Source organism: Misgurnus anguillicaudatus, chromosome 15, assembly GCF_027580225.2.
Source record: "Misgurnus anguillicaudatus chromosome 15, ASM2758022v2, whole genome shotgun sequence".
NCBI lineage: Eukaryota > Metazoa > Chordata > Actinopteri > Cypriniformes > Cobitidae > Misgurnus > Misgurnus anguillicaudatus.
The window spans coordinates 27,746,655-27,768,445 of NC_073351.2; the positions used below are offsets into that span (position 1 = coordinate 27,746,655).

At 38.7% G+C, this 21,791-nt stretch overlaps 1 protein-coding gene across 5 annotated transcripts; it reads left to right on the top strand.

Moving 5' to 3' along the window:
• Positions 1-5,480: 5,480 nt before the first annotated feature.
• Positions 5,481-20,864, top strand: parp12a (poly (ADP-ribose) polymerase family, member 12a). Of its 5 annotated transcripts, none has more exons than XM_055174497.2 (12): positions 5,484-5,900; positions 12,214-12,349; positions 14,983-15,259; positions 15,382-15,495; positions 15,606-15,738; positions 15,829-16,012; positions 16,131-16,251; positions 16,359-16,452; positions 16,546-16,630; positions 18,719-18,849; positions 20,150-20,301; positions 20,394-20,864. In XM_055174497.2, the coding sequence occupies exons 1-12, from the start codon at positions 5,581-5,583 to the stop codon at positions 20,651-20,653; spliced, it is 2,007 nt and encodes a 668-aa protein (XP_055030472.2). In that variant the 5' UTR covers positions 5,484-5,580; the 3' UTR covers positions 20,654-20,864. The 5 variants fall into 5 exon arrangements, with proteins under 5 accessions (XP_073709807.1, XP_073709806.1, XP_073709804.1 ...); XM_055174498.2 differs by having other exon boundaries at positions 15,385-15,495; XM_073853706.1 differs by having other exon boundaries at positions 5,481-5,900; positions 15,606-16,012; positions 16,549-16,630.
• Positions 20,865-21,791: the final 927 nt, after the last annotated feature.

Here is a 21,791-nt window from a genome sequence, read left to right on the forward strand (position 1 = left end):
GGGCGTGAGTGAGGGGTAAACGGCCACTGCTGTCACTAGAATCGAGCTAGGTGGGCATGGTTTCAACAACCAGCCACCTCAGCTTCACCCATGTCCTGCCTCTTTACCAATTTTCCGTTTTCCGCAAAGGATTCGCGGTGACGCGCGGCCAAGATGGCGACGGCAGGCAACACCTACTTTAAGCATAGATATGTATAAAGGCTAGATGTATTTCAGCGGAGTCTCTGACGTCATCACCTGGTGGCCATCTTACCACAGGGCGCCCGCTCACTCGTAGCATTGTGTTTTAATGATGCATGTACTTTAAAATGACCATAATTTGCTCAATTTTCTAATGATTTTCAAATGGTTTGGTTTCTTACAAACGTTATTAACGTGGCTATAATTATGGATGCTTTAACATGTTTCATGAAAATTATTATTTTTTTAGTTTAAGTATGCAATGTCATAGATACATCTTTGATGTTTATAATAAACCAAACCGTTTGAAAATCGGTAGAAAATTAAGAAAGTTATGGTCATTTAAAAGTAAACGCACCATTAAAGAGTAACTAAACCCTAATCCAACTTTTTTTAGTTACTGATCTGTAAGAATGACGGTTTATTAGTGCTGTTCATTGATTTAAGTAAGTTTTTTGACATTTGGATATAAAGTGTTTCAATACTACAATATATGGTGTAAAAACGTCTGAGTGCTGCCCTCTTCAGGTTGAACGGTGGCTACTGCAGTTAAATTTCCCTATTGGATGTTGGGTCCAAAAAATGACTCGTGACGTTAGCAGGTTCAAGCTTACCACGCCCTTGTTACAATCTCACCACACACTTGGTACAAGCTTAGTTCGTCCCCTCTATCTCTGTTGGGATCTGCCTACTTTTCTTGCATTTTTCAAATATTGCCAGTGGGTGGAGTCAGGCTCTGACCAGGGGTTTAGTTACGCTTTAAAACACAATGCTACGAGTGAGCAGGGGGCCTGTGGTAAGATGGCCGCCAAATGAGCACGTTCCACTCAATTGGCCAGCAGCGTGGGCGAGACATCTGGCCTTTACATATCTATGACTTTAAGCTTCAAAAATGATCTTCACAAACCAATGGGTGACGTCACGGACACTACGTCCATATTTTTTTACAGTCTATGGGTATAATACAATGTGTTCGCGTGGTTTATGATTAAAAACACATTATTTTCCACATACCGTACATTTTTGTAGCTTCGAATTTCTTCCTGAAACGCACAGATTTGAAAGCTCTGTGTCCCTGATTGGCCAGCTAATCTATATGTTGTGATTGGCCTGAATACCTGTGACGTTAGCCGGAACTGTGACGCTCCTTACCATGTTTGAAAGATTCGTGCACAATGCAGTGCCAACAGGAGTTAATGTCACGGTAGGAAAATCCATTGTTTTCCTCCGTGTCATGTTTGTGTATGTGTGTTGTTCACTTACCCCTGCCATGTGCTCGTTAGAGCAATCCCATTCACCTGTGTGTTGATTGTCTCGCTCCAGCTGTTCATCATTACATCATCTCCATATATACTCACCTGACTTTCTGTTCCCTGCCAGATTCTTATGTTTGCTCAGTCCCCTTGTTGCTTGGTTGTTTCGTGTGCTTTGGATTACGTGTTTCAGTTGGATGTTTATTGTCGTCGTCGTCTTCGTGTGGATGTTTCGTGTCAGCCTGGATTTCACCACTGCTCACCACTCCACCAACGTCGCACTCAAAACATCAACTTCCACCGTAGTCATCGTCACCATTGCCCACCACAACACCGGACTGGATTACTTCCGCATTGACTCTGAATACTCTCTCTTTGTTTACATTTAATAAACATTGTTTATATTTCACCTGCATTTGCTTCCGCTTCATACGTATCATTACAGAAGAATCTGGCCAACATGAAAGCAGCAGGAGGTCAACCGATTTCCGCGTTGGAGGAGTTTCTCCAGCGGTCTCTGGCTCGTATGGATCATCAGGATAAAACCATCGAAGATATGCGGAAGGCCGTCCAGGTAATGGTGGCGAAGGTTTCCGAGCTCTCTCAGCGATCTCCGGACATCACGCCTCCCACTGCGCCACCCATGCCGCCCGCACCATCTTCACCTCCAGGGGGTAGTTTCACCCCGGAACCTAGACTTCCTATCCCGGAAATATACTCTGGTGAGCCCAACTATTGCCGTACTTTTCTCTCTCATTGTTCATTACCGCCCTCCCACCCTCTAAGGGTAATACGGTGATTTTGACCGTAGTGGACCGGTTCTCGAAGGCGACTCATTTCATTCCCTTGCCCAAATTACCATCAGCCAAGGAAACAGCGGTAGCTGTCATTGACCACGTCTTCCGAATACATGGCCTCCCGACAGACGTGGTCTCTGACAGGGGTCCCCAGTTTGTGTCCAAATTTTGGCGAGAATTCTGCAAATTGCTAGGGGCGACTGTTAGCCTTTCGTCCGGGTTTCATCCCCAGAGCAACGGTCAAACCGAGCGAGCCAATCAGGACGTCGAAAGGGTGTTGCGATGTCTGGTTTCCAAGAATCCTTCGTCCTGGTGTCAGCAACTCTCAATTGTGGAGTACGCACACAATTCTCTGCCAGTGTCATCTACGGGCATGTCTCCATTTAAGTGTAGTTTAGGTTACCAACCACCTAATTTTGTCAGTACTGAGTCCGAGGTGTCGGTCCCCTCCGCACACGCACTAGTCCAGAGGTGTCACCGCACCTGGACCAGGGCTCGCAGAGCCTTACTCCAGGCGAGGTCGCGCACCAAGGCTAAGGCCGATCGCCACCGGTCGAAGCCTCCCCGATACGTCGTCGGTCAAAGAGTGTGGCTTTCAACCCAGAATATTCCGATGCATTCCGTCTCGAATAAACTTGCTCCCAAATTTATTGGCCCGTTTTCTGTTACCAAGATCATTAATCCGGTAACAGTGCGTCTTAGCCTTCCTCCTGCGTACAGGAGGGTTCACCCCGTCTTTCGCGGTTCCAAAATTAAACCGGTGATTTTATCCCGTCTTAATCCGCCTGCCCCGGTTCCCCCTCCGCCTCGTATCGTTAATGGGGAGACCACATATTCGGTTAACCGTATTCTGGACTCCAGACGGAGGGGACGCGGATTTCAGTACTTGGTGGATTGGGAAGGTTACGGTCCGGAGGAGAAAAGGTGGGTTCCTGCTCGGGACATACTGGATCACCGCCTTATTGATGATTACAATCAACAGGTAAAGCAGGCTGGGAACGTCGAGGGGCGTTCCTAGGGGAGGGGGTACTGTCACGGTAGGAAAATCCATTGTTTTCCTCCGTGTCATGTTTGTGTGTGTGTGTTGTTCACTTACCCCTGCCATGTGCTCGTTAGAGCAATCCCATTCACCTGTGTGTTGATTGTCTCGCTCCAGCTGTTCATCATTACATCATCTCCATATATACTCACCTGACTTTCTGTTCCCTGCCAGATTCTTATGTTTGCTCAGTCCCCTTGTTGCTTGGTTGTTTTGTGTGCTTTGGATTACGTGTTTCAGTTGGATGTTTATTGTCGTCGTCGTCTTCGTGTGGATGTTTCGTGTCAGCCTGGATTTCACCACTGCTCACCACTCCACCAACGGCGCACTCAAAACATCAACTTCCACCTGAGTCATCGTCACCATTGCCCACCACAACACCGGACTGGATTACTTCCGCATTGACTCTGAATACTCTCTCTTTGTTTACATTTAATAAACATTGTTTATATTTCACCTGCATTTGCTTCCGCTTCATACGTATCATTACAGTTAATTTGCAGGCTGTGAGTTCAAAGCAGGAGGAATTGTGATAATCTCAGTCTTGTCTACATCACCAATCCCAGGAAGTAAACTGTTGCAATCCGTGTGTTTGTTGTAGTCCAAGAAAATAGATCTACGTTGGAGACGATAACTCGCGTCATCGTTTACTTTGGGTTATGCATATCGTCAACTAATACACACCTAACGTTACACACCAAAGGAAATGTAAAATTGTGAGTCGGACCCACTGATCTATATAAATGACTGGATTGCGCATAAAACGCTTAACGTAACAGCGTGAGGTGAAGCCAGCGCAGAGTTCGAGCCGCCATCTTGCTATACCCAACCGGCAGAGGGCGTCATTGACTTATATTCAAAATCATGTTTTAAATTCACCCGCTTTATTTTTCACGCAAGTTTATTTTCAGGATATGTGTACGTAAATTAACTGTTAATTCTGGTGTTATTTGCAATGTTTATGTTTTAATCATGCAGGAAAATGGATTTATAAAAAACGTTAAGAGTGTGTCTGCTGCGTTTTGTTAATGACACGTGTATAAATAACGATTTTTTTTTACATTCAGCTACATAAATAAGTTTATGTAACTTGTAAGTTTAGATAACATAAAACCAGCAAATTATTGCATGCACATACGGTACAAAGTATGATTATTTATTTAGATTCAGAATGAGCACGTTTGTCATTAATACTAAATATGCTGCGGCCTGTCTGCTGATCTAATACTGTAATAAAGATGAATGTATAATAACTGATTAAAAACTAAAAATTTACAACTTTCAATAAATAACTATGTACATGCTAAGGACGTTTGTGTTGTAATAATGTACAGGGTAACTTCAGATATAAAAACGAAGACTAGTAAAGTGATGTTTTATCATTAAAATCTGATCGCATCCATTGATTTAATATGTTTGGGTATACCAACATGGCGGCGCGGTGGCTTCACAGTTAGACGTCATGCGCAATCCAGTCATTTATATAGATCAGTGTTCGGACCATTAGTGCTCTTTAAAGGTGCAGTGTGTAAATTTTAGTGGCATCTAGTGGTGAGATTGCAAATTGTAACCAACAACTCAGTTTACAGCTCACCCTTCACTTTTGAAATGCATAGAGAAGCTACGGTAGCTGCCACAGGACAAACATATCACCGTTGAAGATAACTTAGTAAAAAATTTTGTCCGTTAAGAGCTTCTGTAAAAAACATGGTGGCACACAATGGCGACTTCCATGTAAGGGGACCCTCTGGGTATGTAGATAAAAACATCTCATTCTAAGGTAATAAAAACAACGGTTCATTATGAAAGGTCTTTATACACCACTGATAATATAGTTTTGTATATTATTTTGCATTTCTGTCAAGAGATCCTTCTAAAAATTACACACTGCACCTTTAAACAAACAAAGCAAAAAAAAAAAAAAAAACCACTGAAATCCCAGTCCAAAATGATAATGTTAAGTGGCAATTAAAACATGAAGTAGGCCTATACTTATTTGTTTTCAGATCCACAAAAGAACATTCATGTTTATTATCCATTAACCTGGATAAAAATAACTTGCAGGGTAAAAGCTGAAAAGTATTTATTATAAATACCCTGTCTGGTTTTACAAAATAAACTTCAAGCAGGCTTTAGAATATACACTATCCATTGAAAATAGTTGAAACACTGATTGACAACCGGCAGAGGTCGCCAAACAACGATGAGATGCGTGTTTCGCTTTCGTTTCCTTTTAAATGCTCAACCAGCCCTGCCTGCAAACCAGCGTCAACACGAAAGCAATCTGTAAAACAAATCCCTTTATCTGAAAATGTCGTCCGCTGTGTCGAGCCACATATTCAACTTTCTGTGTAAAAATGAAGGCTGTTCCGATTATGGTGCAGTTGACAGAAATTTGCGGCAGAGCTTTACGGTTGCGGATCAGGTGCTGTCTATGGTGCTCGACGATCAGGAGAAGTTTGTTATTAAAGAGGATGATGGTGAGGACTCCGGCACCAACCAGTCGATACTGAGTGCTGAAAGCCTGATCATAGCCAAAACATCACTGCGATTATGCAAAAATGACAAATGTCTCGGATGTGAAGAGCTGCACCTGTGCAGATACTTTGTGTGTGGAAACTGCAGATTTGGGTAAGTGAAGTTTGAGGGTTTCACACAGGCCTGTTATAATTCATAAATAAGAAGTTAAGACAAGGGCCTCACGTACAGATTGAATTATGTTATAAAATTACTGACATCGAGATTATTAAAATAATAGTGAACTCGTTTTATTTTATTGTTAATATGAACAGTCATGTGTTACTTGGATGTTGTTTTGTATTTAAATAACAAATGTGGTAACTATTGTATTTTGGTGAAAACTATGGTTGCCATGTAATACCTTAGGGAACTAGTGCTATCAGATACGAGGCGAGTACAGGTATATTGGTGTTGATTTATGCACAGTTTTGACCTTTAAAACACTTTTTATACTCTTGTTTATTTGTTGTGTAGTAACAATATGCAAACAAGCAAAGTAGTTTGTTTGTTTGTGACATTTTACCAACTTTAAAGGAGGGCTACACCAAAAACATTACCATTGTCTGATATTGCTTTGTGTACTAATTTTAATCTTTTATAACTCCAAATTGATTAATTCATTTTAGCAACAGAAAGAGCCGCTTTCATTTGATTTCCATTTCACTCAATGTCACTTCTGGTTCTCACCCCTTGATAAGCATTTACTAGCTCATATTTTTAAAACATTTGTCTTATTGCTTTAAACTCCTACACTAGCTTTGATGCATTGATTGTTGACTCTCAATACACATTGCTTGTGATAAATAAATGTATAAATCAAATGAACGGATGCAAATGTATAAATTTTAAGTTTCATTTGATTGACTCACTGCATTGTGGTGCAATTAAATGGAGATGTATGGAAACTGAAAACTGCTACCTAAAACTAGGACACGACACACTGAGCTGAAAACCAAAACTGAAAATTAGCTTTTTTTTGTTGTTGTTGTTTGTTACACCTTTTCTACATTTTTTTATTGATGAAAATATAACAAAAATAACCATTTTAAATGCTAAGAGGAGGTATAAACAATATTATAAGAATACTGTAAAGAGAGTACATGCTTGAAACTTAAAAATATAATATTTTGATTAAATATAAAATTTATCTTAAATTTTAAATGCTATAAAACATGTTTTTTCACTGAAAATCTACACCTAATTTAGCCATTAAAATAAATGGCTATAAATAATAGATAAAATAAGCAAATAAGTGTGGGTTTGTTTATCATTGCAGTTTACAGTAATACCTTAAAAAAAACATCTTTCCACTGCAAAGTAAAATTTTCCTCAACATATCAACAATAAAATCAAGTATATTTGATCAAAAGAGACTCATAAGGGCAATGCCAAAATAAATGTACAGAAATTAGCATTGTTTTGGATATTTATAAATACTATTTAAAGGTGCAGTGTGTAATTTTTAGAAGGATCTCTTGACAGGAATGCAAAATAATATACTAAACTATATTATCAGGGGTGTAGACTTTTCATAATGAACCGTTATGTGTTTATTACCTCAGAATTTTTATGTACATATACCGAGGGTCCCCTTACATGGAAGTCGCCATTTTGTGCCGCCATTTTTCTACAGAAGCCCTTAACGGACAACTTTTTTTACTAAGTTGATGACATGTTTGTCCGGTGCCAGCTACCATAGCTTCTCTATGTGTTTCAAAAGCGAGGGGTGAGCAGTGGACTGAGCTGTTGGTTGCAATTCGCAACCTCCCCACTAGATGCCGCTAAAATTTACACACTGCACCTTTAAAGGGGCACTCCACTTTAAAAAAAAATAGGCTCATTTTCCAACTTTCCTAAAGTGAAACATTTCATTTTTACTGTTTTGGAATCCATTCAGCCAGTCTCCGGGTCTGGCGGTGCCACTTTTATCATGGTTTGGCGTGGTCCATTGAATCTGATTGGACCGTTAGCATCGTGCTAAAAATAATCCAAAGTTTCTATATTTTTCCTATTTAAAACTTAAATCGTTTGTAGTTACATCATGTACCAACTAAAACAGACGGAAAATTAAAAGTTGCGATTTTCTAGGCCGATATGGCTAGGAACTATACTCTCATTCTGACGTAATAATCAAGGACTTTGCTGCCATACCATGGCTGCAGCAGGCGCAATGATATTACACAGTGCCCGAAAATAGTCCCCTTGGTTAGTTTCAATAGCAGGGGACTATTTTGGGGCACTGCGTGATATCATTGCGCCTGCTGCAGCAGTTATTTATGATAATGGTCTGGTCCAGTTCAATGGATTGTGCTGGGCTATGCTGGGGGTGGTGCCGGCACACTCGGGGATCGCTGAGTGGATTCCGGAGCGGTGAGGGTCAAGTGTTTAAATCAAATGGCTATTCAAATCTTAACATGGAGGGCCGAGCACTGCATAGTTTAGCTCCAACCCTAATCAAACACACCTGAGCAAGCTTTATGAATCATGATCACTAGAAAATCACAGGTGGGTGGGTTTGGTTGGGGTTGGAGCTGGACTGTGCGGTGCTTCGACCCTCCAGGGTAATGTAGTGCTGCGTTCCGGGCAGGTTTTTGGGCCCGTGAATTGCGGCTTCGGGGCCGCGGCTTGCGACTCTGAGCTGGGAGTATGCGTTCCAGGCAGCCTGTAACCAGTGTTTTTACAACCTTCTACCTGTAAAAGTGCACTGGAACAGCAGTCAAACCAGTGACTTCCCACCCGTGAACTCTTACTAGATCCCAGTTCAGAGTCGTGAGTCGTGGTTTTGAAGTCGTGTTTTACGGGTTACAGGTTGCCTGGAACGCAGCATTAGATCAGGTCTCCACACTACAGACAGAATAAAAACAATCCAGGTTGCCAGATCACGTCCAGGTCGCCAAACAATCCAGGTCGCCAGATCACGTCAGAAAATATAAGTTTACTTGTTTAACAGGCATCTGTCAGTTAAAAGGTTGATCAATCGTTGCTAGATTAGAGCATAAACAGGACGTGAGACGAAGGTTTAGATCAGGGGTGGGGAACCCTGGTCCTGGAGGGCCACTGTTCTGCAGAGTTTAGTTCCAACTCTAATTAAACACACCTGAAAAATCTAATTAAAGTCTTCAGGATTACTTGGAAATTAAATTCAGCTGTGTTTGTTTAGGGTTGGAACTAAACTTTGCAGGACAGTGGGCCTCCAGGACCCAGGGTTCCCCACTCCTGGTTTAGATGATAAAATAGAACAGAGTTTTATTGATGGACAGCTTAGTTTCAGTTGCTTATGTCTCAATGTTCAAACCTCGTCTAAACCCATGAATACAGCATGCACTGTTCAAAATTGCTCAGCTGCAACATCCTTTAGACCTTGGGCTTCCATAAACATTCTCTTTATCTATCTCTGTTTACACACAGACAAAACAGCTCTTGAAACTTCACAAATGTGAGACTGAACCACCATGAAATTATTAATAAGAGACATGTATAATATAGAAATACAATGAATGAATGAATGAATAATGAATAAATGAATAAATAAACAATAATGTAATAATAAAAATTATGCTAATGAAATTGATAATGATAAAATTATATTAAATAATCAAATACATAATTAAATGGATAACTAATGATTATAAAATGATTATGATTCTGATGATTATGTAAATAAATAAATAAAAAATTAAAAAAACACAATAATAAAAACATTCTGCATGTGAGGATCTAAGGTAGGATCCTTCAGTAAGATTTGAATAGCCCTGCTTTAAGGTGTAATAAAGCAATAAGCAGTGGGTTACCAGTGCATTTTATAACAGCTAAGGGGCGTTGTTAGGCACAACGCGAAGCTGTTATAAAATGCACTGTAAACCCACTGCTTTGCGGGGTTTATTGCTTTTATAAAACGGTTACTTCATATGCATAACGTTAGCAGGATTTCATAAAATAAAACACAAATAAGTTGTAATTATATTAGTATAAATATTACTCTTCCGCCAAACAAAGTAGTTCCTCAGAATCAAGTGTGGCTGGAACAGAGCGCAGTTCCCAACACAGACGCAGCAAAGACACAATGAAAATATGATAAAGACTGGTGTTTATTTTTATAAATCAACATTCATCTAAAATATACATAAACATTTATATCGTGCAACTGTTGAAGTGATAATCAAATATGCTTGGAAGCATGCTTAACGTTAACTCTTTCCCCGTCAACTTTTTTTTTTTTAAGTTGTTGCCACCCAGTTTTAGTTGAATGCCTTACAGAAAAATGATCTTCTTTAAATAAACATAAAATATCAAATGAAAGAAAAAAAAAGTTTCATCCTACCTTAATTTGTTCTCTTATTACCTCTCAATTTTTTTAGCTAAAAGCGGAGATAATTCAATTTTTGTGAAAAACGATCAGATTCAGAGCCATGAACAGTACTACACGGTGTTTTCAGTTTTGAGTGAATGCGTCAGTATTTAAAGGTATAGCGGAAGATTTCCGTTTTCCGGGTGGATCATCTCTGTTATTGGTCATCCCAGATGTCAATCATTCTGATTATATGTTGACGTATAACCGTCGTACATGCTCGCCTCTAGGTTCGCTTGCTGCACATGCGCACTTTCACGTGTATGTGTGTTGTGCTACGGTTTCAACCATTCATTGAAGGTCGCGTTCTCGCTGTGTTTTTTTTTTCAAAATGTCTGAGGCTCGCAAGAGAAAAAGTGTCTACGAATTGTATGACAAGAAGAGAAAGGACTATAAAGAAAGAAACAAGACCAGAGTGTTTATGGGAGACTATTTCACACGCTGGCGTGAGCTAAAAGGACAGGTTGGGCTTCCCACGCGAAGTTTCTACTGGAAAGTTACATTTTGTCATGCTATTTGGAGAAATCCATTTAAAATCACTGCTAGTAAAAGTTGATGTAAGCTATGATTAGCGATGCTAGCCCTGGCATGAGTCACGAACCGCACAGACACGGTAAACATGCCGACAGCAACTTGTAAACAGGTCGAAGAGAAGAACTAGGCTCCTGCATGCTTTCTCTCGCTCTCTCTCTGTCTCGTGCACGCGTTTAACAGGCGTTCCCTCTCGGGAGGGGCGTTTCTTTTAAGTAATTCGGGAAAATCTTCCGCTATACCTTTAAGTTGGGTAAGATTGCCATCTAGTGGATAATAGCGGACGTATGAATTTGAGTTAGAAACTCCTCAGAGAACGATCGACGAGAGGACTCAACAATATTTATTGACATTTATCTGGATATCGCCATTAATTGTGCAATTGTAGAAAAAAATATGATAAAAAACTGGTGTTTATTTTCATAAATCAGTACGCAGCAACAGTGGCGCAGTGATACTTATGTAATGCGGTCTGAACCGTGGGGTTACCGGGGTATTTTATCATGGCTTAGAACGCGTTTCAACCAATCATAATAAAGACTCAGAACGGGCCGTTTTATAATGTGGGTTTTTAGCACCATCTAGCGGTAAGATTGCGAATTGCAACCAACCTCAATTTCGAAACACAATGAGAAGCTATGGTAGCTGGCACAGGACAAACATGTCGTCATCTGTGACAACGTAAGAATGAGGACTACTCTAGAAACGTGGCAACTTTCATTGGAGGGGACCCGCAGTGTATAAACATCTCATTCTAAGGTAATAAAAACAATACAGTTCATTATGTAAGGTCTTAACACCACTGATAATATAGTTCATGTACATTATATTGCATTTCTGTCAGGAGTCCAACATTGCACCTTTAAATGAGGAACTAAACATTTATTAGAGAAACTAGTTTTTTTACAAGCAACCTTAGTCTTTACATCTCTGTGAATATTGAGAGGTGACAAACAGTTGTATTTCATTTATCATTTTCTATCCCTATATGGGTGTATTTATTTACTCATATATGTGTATCCGATTTATTATTTTCATTTTATTAAGCTGTTGAGCATTATGTTGTGTGCTGTATTGTCTTCACAGGACACAAATGTTTGACTCTACCTCAAGGTTTTTAATAATGTCACAAGAGACGGTTTGAAACAGTAACTTTATAACCCATTGCCTTTGCTTGTAACACTGATACAATTTATGTTGGTATAAGTCAGACTGGATTACAAATACATTTTGGGTTATTCATAAACCAATTTTTTTCTATCATCATTTCGTCTCTTCCCCTCCATCTACATCTTCATTGTGGTTAGGTAAAAGTGTTAACTCGCAAAGTTTCAGTAAGGGATGACATAATTTCCTGAGGTACCTAGTGAGACCTAATGTGAAAACTGGTCAAGTAGATCTATGCCTAAACATTTAACATATTTGGTTTTAAATGAGACACAAATGAGTGCCCATAACTGAAAACATATATTTTACTGTTCTACCATTTGTAATATGTTTAATATATTATTTATGTCTTTTCAATGTCTGTTATGTCAATTTTAGGGCAAAATGCAAAAAGTCCCATGGCCTGGACTCAGCCCATAATTCTCTTCTCCTTAAAAAACACGATCTTCAAGGGCTTACAACTGGAGAGCTATTTCGACTTCTGCTTCAAAATGACCCCTCATTACTTCCAGAGGTCAGTATCTTTTAACAAATACATTCAGGTTATCTCATGGTTAAACTATTAAGGGCAGTTTCCCAGACAGGGCTTAAGCCTAGTCCTAGACTAACTTTAATGTTAGTGTTGTCTTGATCGAAAACCACTTGCTCTGACACATCTTAAAATGCCTCAAGAAAGATGCACACCAGTTGTGTTTATTTTATAAATTATGCTTTTAAAAATCACTTAAATATATTTATTTATTCATACAAGGACAGTGCATATTAACATAACAGCTTAGCTGTAAAATATGACAAGAGTTAGCCAAAAGGCTAGTTTTCATCTGTAGTCCTAGGCCAGATGTACAATAGGCACCCTAAAAATAGTTAATAAGTAAAATGAGTTAATAATTACATGACAGAAACACAATAAACATAACATTTGCTACAGCAGCAAGAATAAGATACCACAACAAACATGGTACAAAACATTCATGTGCTACAACGCGTAAAAGGGGATGCAGCTAGAAGCGACAGGACATACAAGAGCACAAACAGCAGTTCATGAAACAACTTAAATCGGTATAAAAAAACACACAGTCAATAACATTAATCAGTTATAATAGAAGGCTTAAATGGGAGAGTAAACATAAAAATGCATCAATATAAAGTTAAATAAGAAGAGCATGCTGGATGACTCAGAGAAGCGGCGATGAAAATTCAGTGCTGGCATGTTTGATTGCTAAGGAGCCAACGTTTTAATGTTGAGCGGAATACATTGTAACTACTGATTTCTCTATTGGAACATTGTTCCATTCCTTTGAAGCTTTAATAGAAAAGGCTGACTGACTAAACACAGTTTTCCTGAATGGAATGACACAGTCTCCTCTGGATGTTCCTCTAGTGAGATGACTGGTGTTGGACTAATTTACCTAAGGCATAGTCCTGGTTTAAGATAATCCCTGTCCGGGAAACCACCCCTTAAAGTCCAGATCAATCTCTGAGACTTGATGTGTTTAATGTGACCAGACCATCTTGTGTACACAGTAATATGGGACAGCATCATTGTTGGGCAAGTTACTTCCAAAGTGTAATACATTATATATTACAAATTACTGTCATTTGAAAGTAATTAGTTAAATTACAATATTACTGTCTCTGAACTGTAATGAGTTACACTACTTTTGCGTGACTTTTGAGTTACTTTCATCAAAATAACAGAAGTATGAGTAGGCATTATAAAATGTTAAGTTGTGTTGGCCTTTGAGCTTTGAATAGGCTCAGTGAAGACTTATGGCAAAATACAGTAACAATCACTGTCAGAATCATAAACATAGACGAATGATCTGGTAAAAGTCAGGTAAATTATGGTACACATACCAAACACAATAGAGCTGGAGCCCACTATAATGCAACCTAGACTAATAACATGGCAAGACACGCAACCTCTTTTCATTTCTATTCTTTATTTCACTTTTAATTCAGATTCACAGCACAAACCTGGCATGCACTGGGTTGACACAACTTATCAAAAAATGCTATTGGAGGATCAGACCTCAAGGAATACAGCTCATTTCAGTACAATATAAGGATTACATGTAGGCTAACATATAGTTGCTTTTTGCCAAACAATGCATCGATTAAACAGTGATGTTTAAATGTACTCAATTATATTTAGATAACCATGTTTAAGTCTACATTAATGTTACGTTGTAGTTTAGGTTGCTGTTTGTAATAAAACTGTAGATAGCATAGGAATAGCCTAGCAATCTATTATGTATATGGACTGTAATCATAGCAACGTTAGCTTGTCATTGCTGGTGTTGATATGGATTTTACTGACAAGCTTTCTGAAAGTCTCTTTACATCTGGGGTTCAAGCAGTTTGGGAGAACGATAGAAACTTTATGTTGCTTTTACTTCGTGCTCTCATTCGCAGAACTAATTTTTTTACACTACATGCGTGTGCGGGGCTCCTGGACCTGATTGCGGCCACTTGAGTTAATGCTTACAGCCGCGGACTTCCCACCCTGCTGAAAAAAACAATAAAACCATTACAGAAAATTCTAATGGTTTCCATTAAAATACCAATTAGGAACCATAAGCTTTTACCATTAAAACCACTACACTGCCATATTCCATTAGAACCAATACATAGAACCAATATATACCATTAGAGACCAACAAAGACCAATACACTGTAGCGTGTTTTGGGCCATATTCCATTAGAACCAATACATAGAACCAATAAAACCAATAGAATTTCTGTGATGGTGTCTATTGTTTTTTTTTAGCAGGGTAGAAGCGGCTCTTTACGATACACGCGTAATCCCTATATTTGACGCGCACCACTTCCAAATCGCTGTTCAAATACAAAATCAAAGTAAAAATGAACATGCTGCATTGAGCACCCGGAAACAGACATACTATTTTACCCGCAGCTTTTTCCTGTGTGGATGCTGGTCGCGCGTCATTGGTCAAAAATAAAAATAACAAATGCATTGTTGTAACGCGTGTTACTAAGACTGTAACGAGTACAATATTACCAAAATTTTATTAGTAATGCGTTATATTACTGCGTTACAGCAAAAACTAATATATTACTGTAATATATTATATTTTGTAATGCGTTACTCCCAACATTACAACATATGCCTCTTATTGTCTCCAGGTCTGCTTCCATTACAACAAAGGGAACGGAGAACACGGCAGCTGCAAGCATAAGACATCTTGCACATGCCTGCACCTCTGCCAGCACTTCCTGCAGAATGACTGCAAGTTTGGAGTGTCTTGCAAAAGGGCTCACACCTTTGATGCAAATGCTGAGAAAATCCTGAACGTCCGAGGAATCGGTCCAGAAAACAGACGCAACCTGCACAAGATATACAGGAACAGGTTACTGATTACCTCTTCGCAAGGGAAACCTGCCAGGAAGAGGGAACCAGCAGGTGAATAAAAAGCTTACATTTTTGGATATTCATGCAAAAATCGTACTTATTGGGCCTTTAACATCTGTATCCTGAAGCAGCATCTTACTTCTTATTTTTTAATTTTCTGTCCATTCCTATAGGAGCTCCACCAGCAGTGAGAGAACGCACCAGAAACAAATCCAGCAGCTCTGTCAGTGAAGCTGATCAAAACGAAATCTGTCTCTATTTCTTACGCTCTGGATGTAGTTTCAAAGGTAATAACAAGCCCCCCCTTTTCTTTCACGCTAACCCCACACTTGGTTACATAAGAATTTTTTTTTTTTTAAAGTCATGACCTACCCATCTGTACTTTTCTTTGTGATAGACAAATGCATTCGCGTTCACCACCACCTACCCTATAAATGGCAGATTTTACAAGCAGATGGTGTCACATGGAGCGACTTGGCAAATCAAGAGGAAATCGAGAAGGCGTTCTGTAACCCGGCTAATGATATGAGGTGTGAACATATGTGGATTGTGGTCATGTACTGTATATTTCATCTGGATGTAGTAAATCCTTTTAACCTGTTATGTTTTGAACACTGTAGCATTACTCAGAGCAGCTCTGGGCGTCAGGTGATCTGTTTCATCTCAATGACATGTGAAGGGTCTTCAGTACGACGACTGTCCACAGCATCGTCTGTTACCAAACCCCCTCACTTTATGCTGACCACCCAGTGGCTCTGGTACTGGAGGAATGATGAGGCGGACTGGACCGAATATAGCAAAGGGGTCAGTGACTTAGTGGGTCAGCCACTACTGTATGTTCAATACTTAATACCAAATAAACACACCAGAAATTGGCTTTTACCAATGATTATTTAGCAGTAATCTGCTTTTTGACTTACAGGATAAAGCGAGGCTTGTTGCGTCAGTCACTTCTGAAATCCTTGAAAAGGCTTACCTGTCCGACAATGACGGAGAAGTTTCATTTAACTCCGACAGCCATCAGTACATCCTCACATTTAAAGGTACTTCGTTGCACTTATTTGAACTTTTATGTAAACTTACTTTATAAACTAACTTTTATGTTATTACTTATGGCACATTAATCAAACACATAATAAATAATTTAAAGGCATGTATCAGAGAAATCTGATATACAAGACTATAAGAGAGGTTCGCAGGAGACCAGGTTTTGTTGCTGCCCAAGATGTAAAGAGCAAAAAGGGGTAAGATGTGCAATTCATTATTTACAAGCACACATATTACATGTTATGTATTATGTAGTGCATTTTAAGTATACCACACTTTGTTTTGATTAGAAGTGAGTCTTCAGATAGCACCACGTCCTCTGTGGAAGTTCCTTCTTACTGGGACAAAGGATCTCTGCCTAGTTTGACTTACATGGTACCACAGGCCATTCAATATTATCAAAATACTCCAAATAAAAGCTGTGTAGGACTGCACTATTATCCACTTTAACAGGATAGTTCACCCAAAAATTAAAACTCACCCTGCATAACTTTCTTTGTTTTGCTGAACACAAAGGAAGATGTTTGTAATGAAGAAGGAAACAAAAGCACCATTGACTTCCATAGTAGGAAACAATACTTCCAGTGTTGGGAAAGTTCACTTTCTACATGAACTAGTTCAAAGTTCAGTTCGCAAATTTTAAAATGAACTAGTTCAGTTCATATTTCATATTTCAAAATTTTAAACTATCTCACAGTTCCAAAAATAAACTAATTTATAGTTATTTTTTCCCATATAATTTTTTTTAGAAATGATTCCCATTATAGCCCGTATAGAACCACAGACAGCAATTAATTTATCAGTTTTAACACTAAAGCTAAATGCGTCAGATTTCATCTTCATATCCAACTTTAAATCCTTATCCAACCAGGGTTTACATTAGCATTGACTGTCTTTTAATTTTTTTATTTGCTTGCACATAGCTTGAAAGGCTAGCCGGGTACTTCAAGGGGGTCGCACAACGGGCGAGAAGCGTTATGTGGCAGGTATCGCACACCGCACATGCACGTTAAATAGCGTGAGCTTAGTCAGAATTTATTTCAAGATCCAGAATATGCGTTAGCAGCCTATGCTAATCGTTAACGATTTGGGACAAATATGGTGTTATTTAAAGGTATAGTGCAAGATTTTCCCCGAATTAAAAAAAAAAACGCCCTCCACTTTTTTTAAAAATGCACACGCAGAGAGAGAGAGAGAGAGCATGCAGGAGCATAGTTCTTCTCTTCGCTCTGTTTACAAGTTGCTGTCGGCATGTTTACCGTGTCTGTGCGGTTCGTGACTCGTGCCAGGGCAAGCATCGCTAATCATAGCTTACATCAACTTTTACTAGCAGTGATTTTAAAAGGATTTCTCCAAATAGCATGACAAACTTTACCTGTCGAGTAGAAACTTCGCGTGTCAAGCACAACCTGTGCTTTTAGCGCACGCCAGCTGTGAAATAGTCTCCCAAAAACACTCTGGTCTTGTTTCTTTCTTCAGATGCCTTTCTCTTCTTGTCATACAATTCGTAGACACTTTCTCTTGCAACTCTCAGACATTTTGAAAAACACGATAAGAACGCGAGCTGCAAAGAATGGTTGAAACCGTAGCACAACACGCATATACACCTGAAAGTGCGCATGTGCAGAAAGCGAACCTAGGGACGAGCACGTACGACGGCCTTACGTAAACATATCATCAGAATGATTGACAACTGGGATGACCAATAGTCTAGATGATCCACCCGGAAAAAGAAAATCTTCCGCTATACCTTTAATGTTAAACAATGTAAGTGTCGCGGAATGGATTTCAACAGCGTCCAGAGTCAGAGAGTCACCTCCAAGCTGTTATTGTTTAGATGACGCATGCAGTGATGAAACACTGGTGGCTGGTGTTGCCAGATTGGGTCTTTTTTCCACTACACTTTAAGGGCTGTTTACAGTGTGTTTTAGCCGGGTTTTCGCCTGGAAGACTCTATAGAAATCGGGCACCCTATTGAACGACGTTAAACTGAGAGAGCGTGCCATTCACAAACACCAGAATGAATGAGTTCACAGTAATGTTCATCAGGCAGTAATAAAGTAAGTTCACGTTCGCCCACGTTCAATGAACTGATTCAGGCACAACACTGAATACTACTATGGAAGTCAATGGCGCTCAAAAGCAGTTTGGTTACAAACATTGCTCAAAAATATCTTCCTTTGTGTTCGGCAGAACAAAGAAATTAGTACGGGTTTGTAACAACACATGGGTTAATAAATGATGACAGAATTTTTTGGTTGAACTATCCCTTTAAGAGTCAGTTCATGTTGACCACATTGTGTTTTGTGTTCAATCTAAATTCAATATTGCACAATAAACAATTTTTGTACTCTTTTGGATATGGGTTCTGAAGTAAAACCAGTTCTAGGTTCATGATAAAGAGTAACAATACTAAATAATACTGAGTCCTAAAAACTAAACCAACCTGGTGTGTTTCTTTAGTGTGTTCCTCTACAGAGCTCTTCTAAGGAATATCAAAGAGTTGCCTCACTGTTTGGTAGAACAATGCCCAAGAACACCATTCACAACATTGAGAGAGTGCAAAACCTTTCTCTCTGGAGGGTCTTTCATTGGTTTGTTTCTTTTATGTCAATTTCTTATCAGAAGTATGTCAGAAATCTGAAATGTGTGGTAACACTACAATAAGGTTTTATGTTAACATTAGTAAATGAATTAGCTGGGTGGAACTGGGTGGTCTTTCTATGTGAAGCTTGCATGTTCTCTCTGTGTCAGCGTGGGTTTACTCCGGGTAGTCCTGGAACATGCAAGTTAGGTGGATTAGAGATACCAAATTGCCCCTTCCCCAACTTGTGTATGGTTTAACTTGTGTATGGATTAACCAGTTCTTGCCATGAATATAGCCATAGTTGTTGGAGTTGTTGAAGAATAAATGCATTAGCTAAAATGAACTAACAATGAGCAATGTAGTTTTTCAGCATTTATTAATCTTTGATAATGCCAGTACGATTGTTTATGTTAGTTCATTGTACTCCTGTATAGCTCATTGGCAGCGCATTGTGTTAGCAGTGCAAAATGTCATGGGTTTAAACCATACAGTATACTGATAAAAATGTATACCTTGTAATGCACTGTAAGTCACTTTGGATAAAAGCGTCTGTCAGATGCATAAATGTAAATGTTCATTGTGCATAAACTATTGGTAACGGTTACAACTTTTGATTTTAAAAAATGTATTAGTAAATGCTGAAATTTCAGTGTTAGTTTAGTGTTAGCTAATGCATTAACTAATTGTTAACATACTGTATAAAAACGTATTATGTTACATTACCATTGGGTGATCAATTAAGTCCATAAAAATGCTTTAGCAATATAAAAAAATGACACACTCATAAATGAAAGCATACAGTACTAGGCCACCACCACTTGTTGTTTTAGAAGTTTTAATGTCAATCCATATTTATTTTTCTGTCTATTTTATTAAGATACAAACATCGTCGGTGTTTAGTGTGACCTCTCTTGGTACTAAACACATCTTGAGCGTTTTTGAGGAGAATAAAAAAGACTAATAGCAGTCTCCTGCCATTGCTCAAGTGGAAGGGGAGTTTACTCTAAATACTTGACACTTCAGTTTACATTGTACACATTTCCTGTATTTTCTGGACGTATTCTATTAAAGAGACTGAGAAATAATTATATATGATCACTATAACATTGCAAAAACAACAAATCTAATTCTGGCATGGCCTAAGACTTTTGAACAGTACTGTAGTTTAATATATCCTTTATGCTGTACTGTACTGTATGTATGAGGACAATGTTTATAATGTTTAATTATATGAGGACAATGTTTTCTTAATGTAACAATGTCACGTGATCTCTTTTCATGTAAGATCTGTGTGTTTTTGCTCCTAGGCAAAAAGAACAGATGAAGGGGAGGAATGGAGGAAAGGATGTCGACGAGCGTTACCTTTTTCACGGTACAGATGAGTCTCTGATAGAGCCAATCTGTGACCAGAACTTTGACTGGAGGGTTTGTGGCAGTCACGGGACACTTTATGGCAAAGGTATTTGAACTCTTGCTTCATCTTTACAACGTATAACGGTTATAAAGCATTGTCTACATGGTACTTAATGAGGTCTGTATCATTATTAACAGGCAGCTATTTTGCCAGAGATGCTTCATACTCTGACCGTTATGCACAACCCAAAACCAGCAGAAGAAAGAAGATGTTCATGGCATTGGTGCTGGTTGGAGAGTTCACGAGGGGTAAAAGTAGTTTCGTTCGTCCTCCACAGAAGAATAACAACAATCAAGCTTTTTATGACAGCTGTGTTGACAGTGAAACCAACCCGGCCATTTTTGTCGTGTTTGAGAAATTCCAGATCTATCCAGAGTACATCATTGAATACTCATAATCTCCACAAGCAAAAGTTGGCAGAATCAGCTCCATTTAAGATATTTTCCCATGTTTAGATGTGTTTACTCAGCACAGATTAAGTCTGGGTCTTTTCAATTTTGTATTGTGAATGAAAATACATTTAATCCTTCTGCTCATAAAGCAGTACTTCCTGTATTCATTTGAATGAATACCTGATTAACTGTATAGCCAATGATTCACCAGTGATTCCACAACAATACCAGTAATGCCAAATAGTTTATGATTTAGATGTTTATATACACTCCGAAAAAGACACAAAAGCTGTCACTAGACTAAGCTGTCACAACATCCATTTTGGGGTACTAATTATCCACCCTTTATATACAAATGTAAACTTTTTGAAAGGTAGCTCACTGTACCAATTTTTCAGAGTGTATAGTAACTTACATGTTTTACAGTATGTTATAATGTTAGGTGAATGGGATTCAGTTGCTGATATGGTTTCTGATGATATACAGTACAAGTACACAATGATTATTAGTGTGAAATGCTCACTAAGTACTTATTTATGAGAAGTTAGAGTGCATGGGTAGAATTTGACTATATCCATCTCTTAATACTGTGTTTAGGATCATAAAGATCATAAATGTTTCCTGGTTCTTCCCTTCATACGCTTGGACCTCTGTGAACTTCATTGTACTGATGCAAGTATGCCTAAAATAGTATGCAAACAAACCCTTAGTGTTTCTGTGTAACCTCTGGTGAAGTTGAGAAGGGAAGAGTGAAGTTTACAGTAGCTCATTTTAGAGCAAAGGTTTGATGCTTTTTACAGCCAAAAAGCAGGAGCTTAAGATCTGCCAAACATTGTTTGTATGCATAGTTGATGTGCTTAGTGGCTTAGGTTTAACTTCAAAAAACGTTACTAGACTAAAATATATTAATGATAGTGAAGGGTGTAAGATGTCTAATAATAAATCAATTTATTCAAACACATACACTTAATAAACTATTTGTTTATTTCGTCTTTTGTATTCAGTTTTTGAGTATGTCATCTTAAATGTATCTTTCCTTTATAATGCCCATATACTGAGCTAATAATCACATTTACACTGTATAATGCAGAACAGAGCAGCATTCAGTTTATCTAAAAACTTAAAAAACACAAAATCCATCAA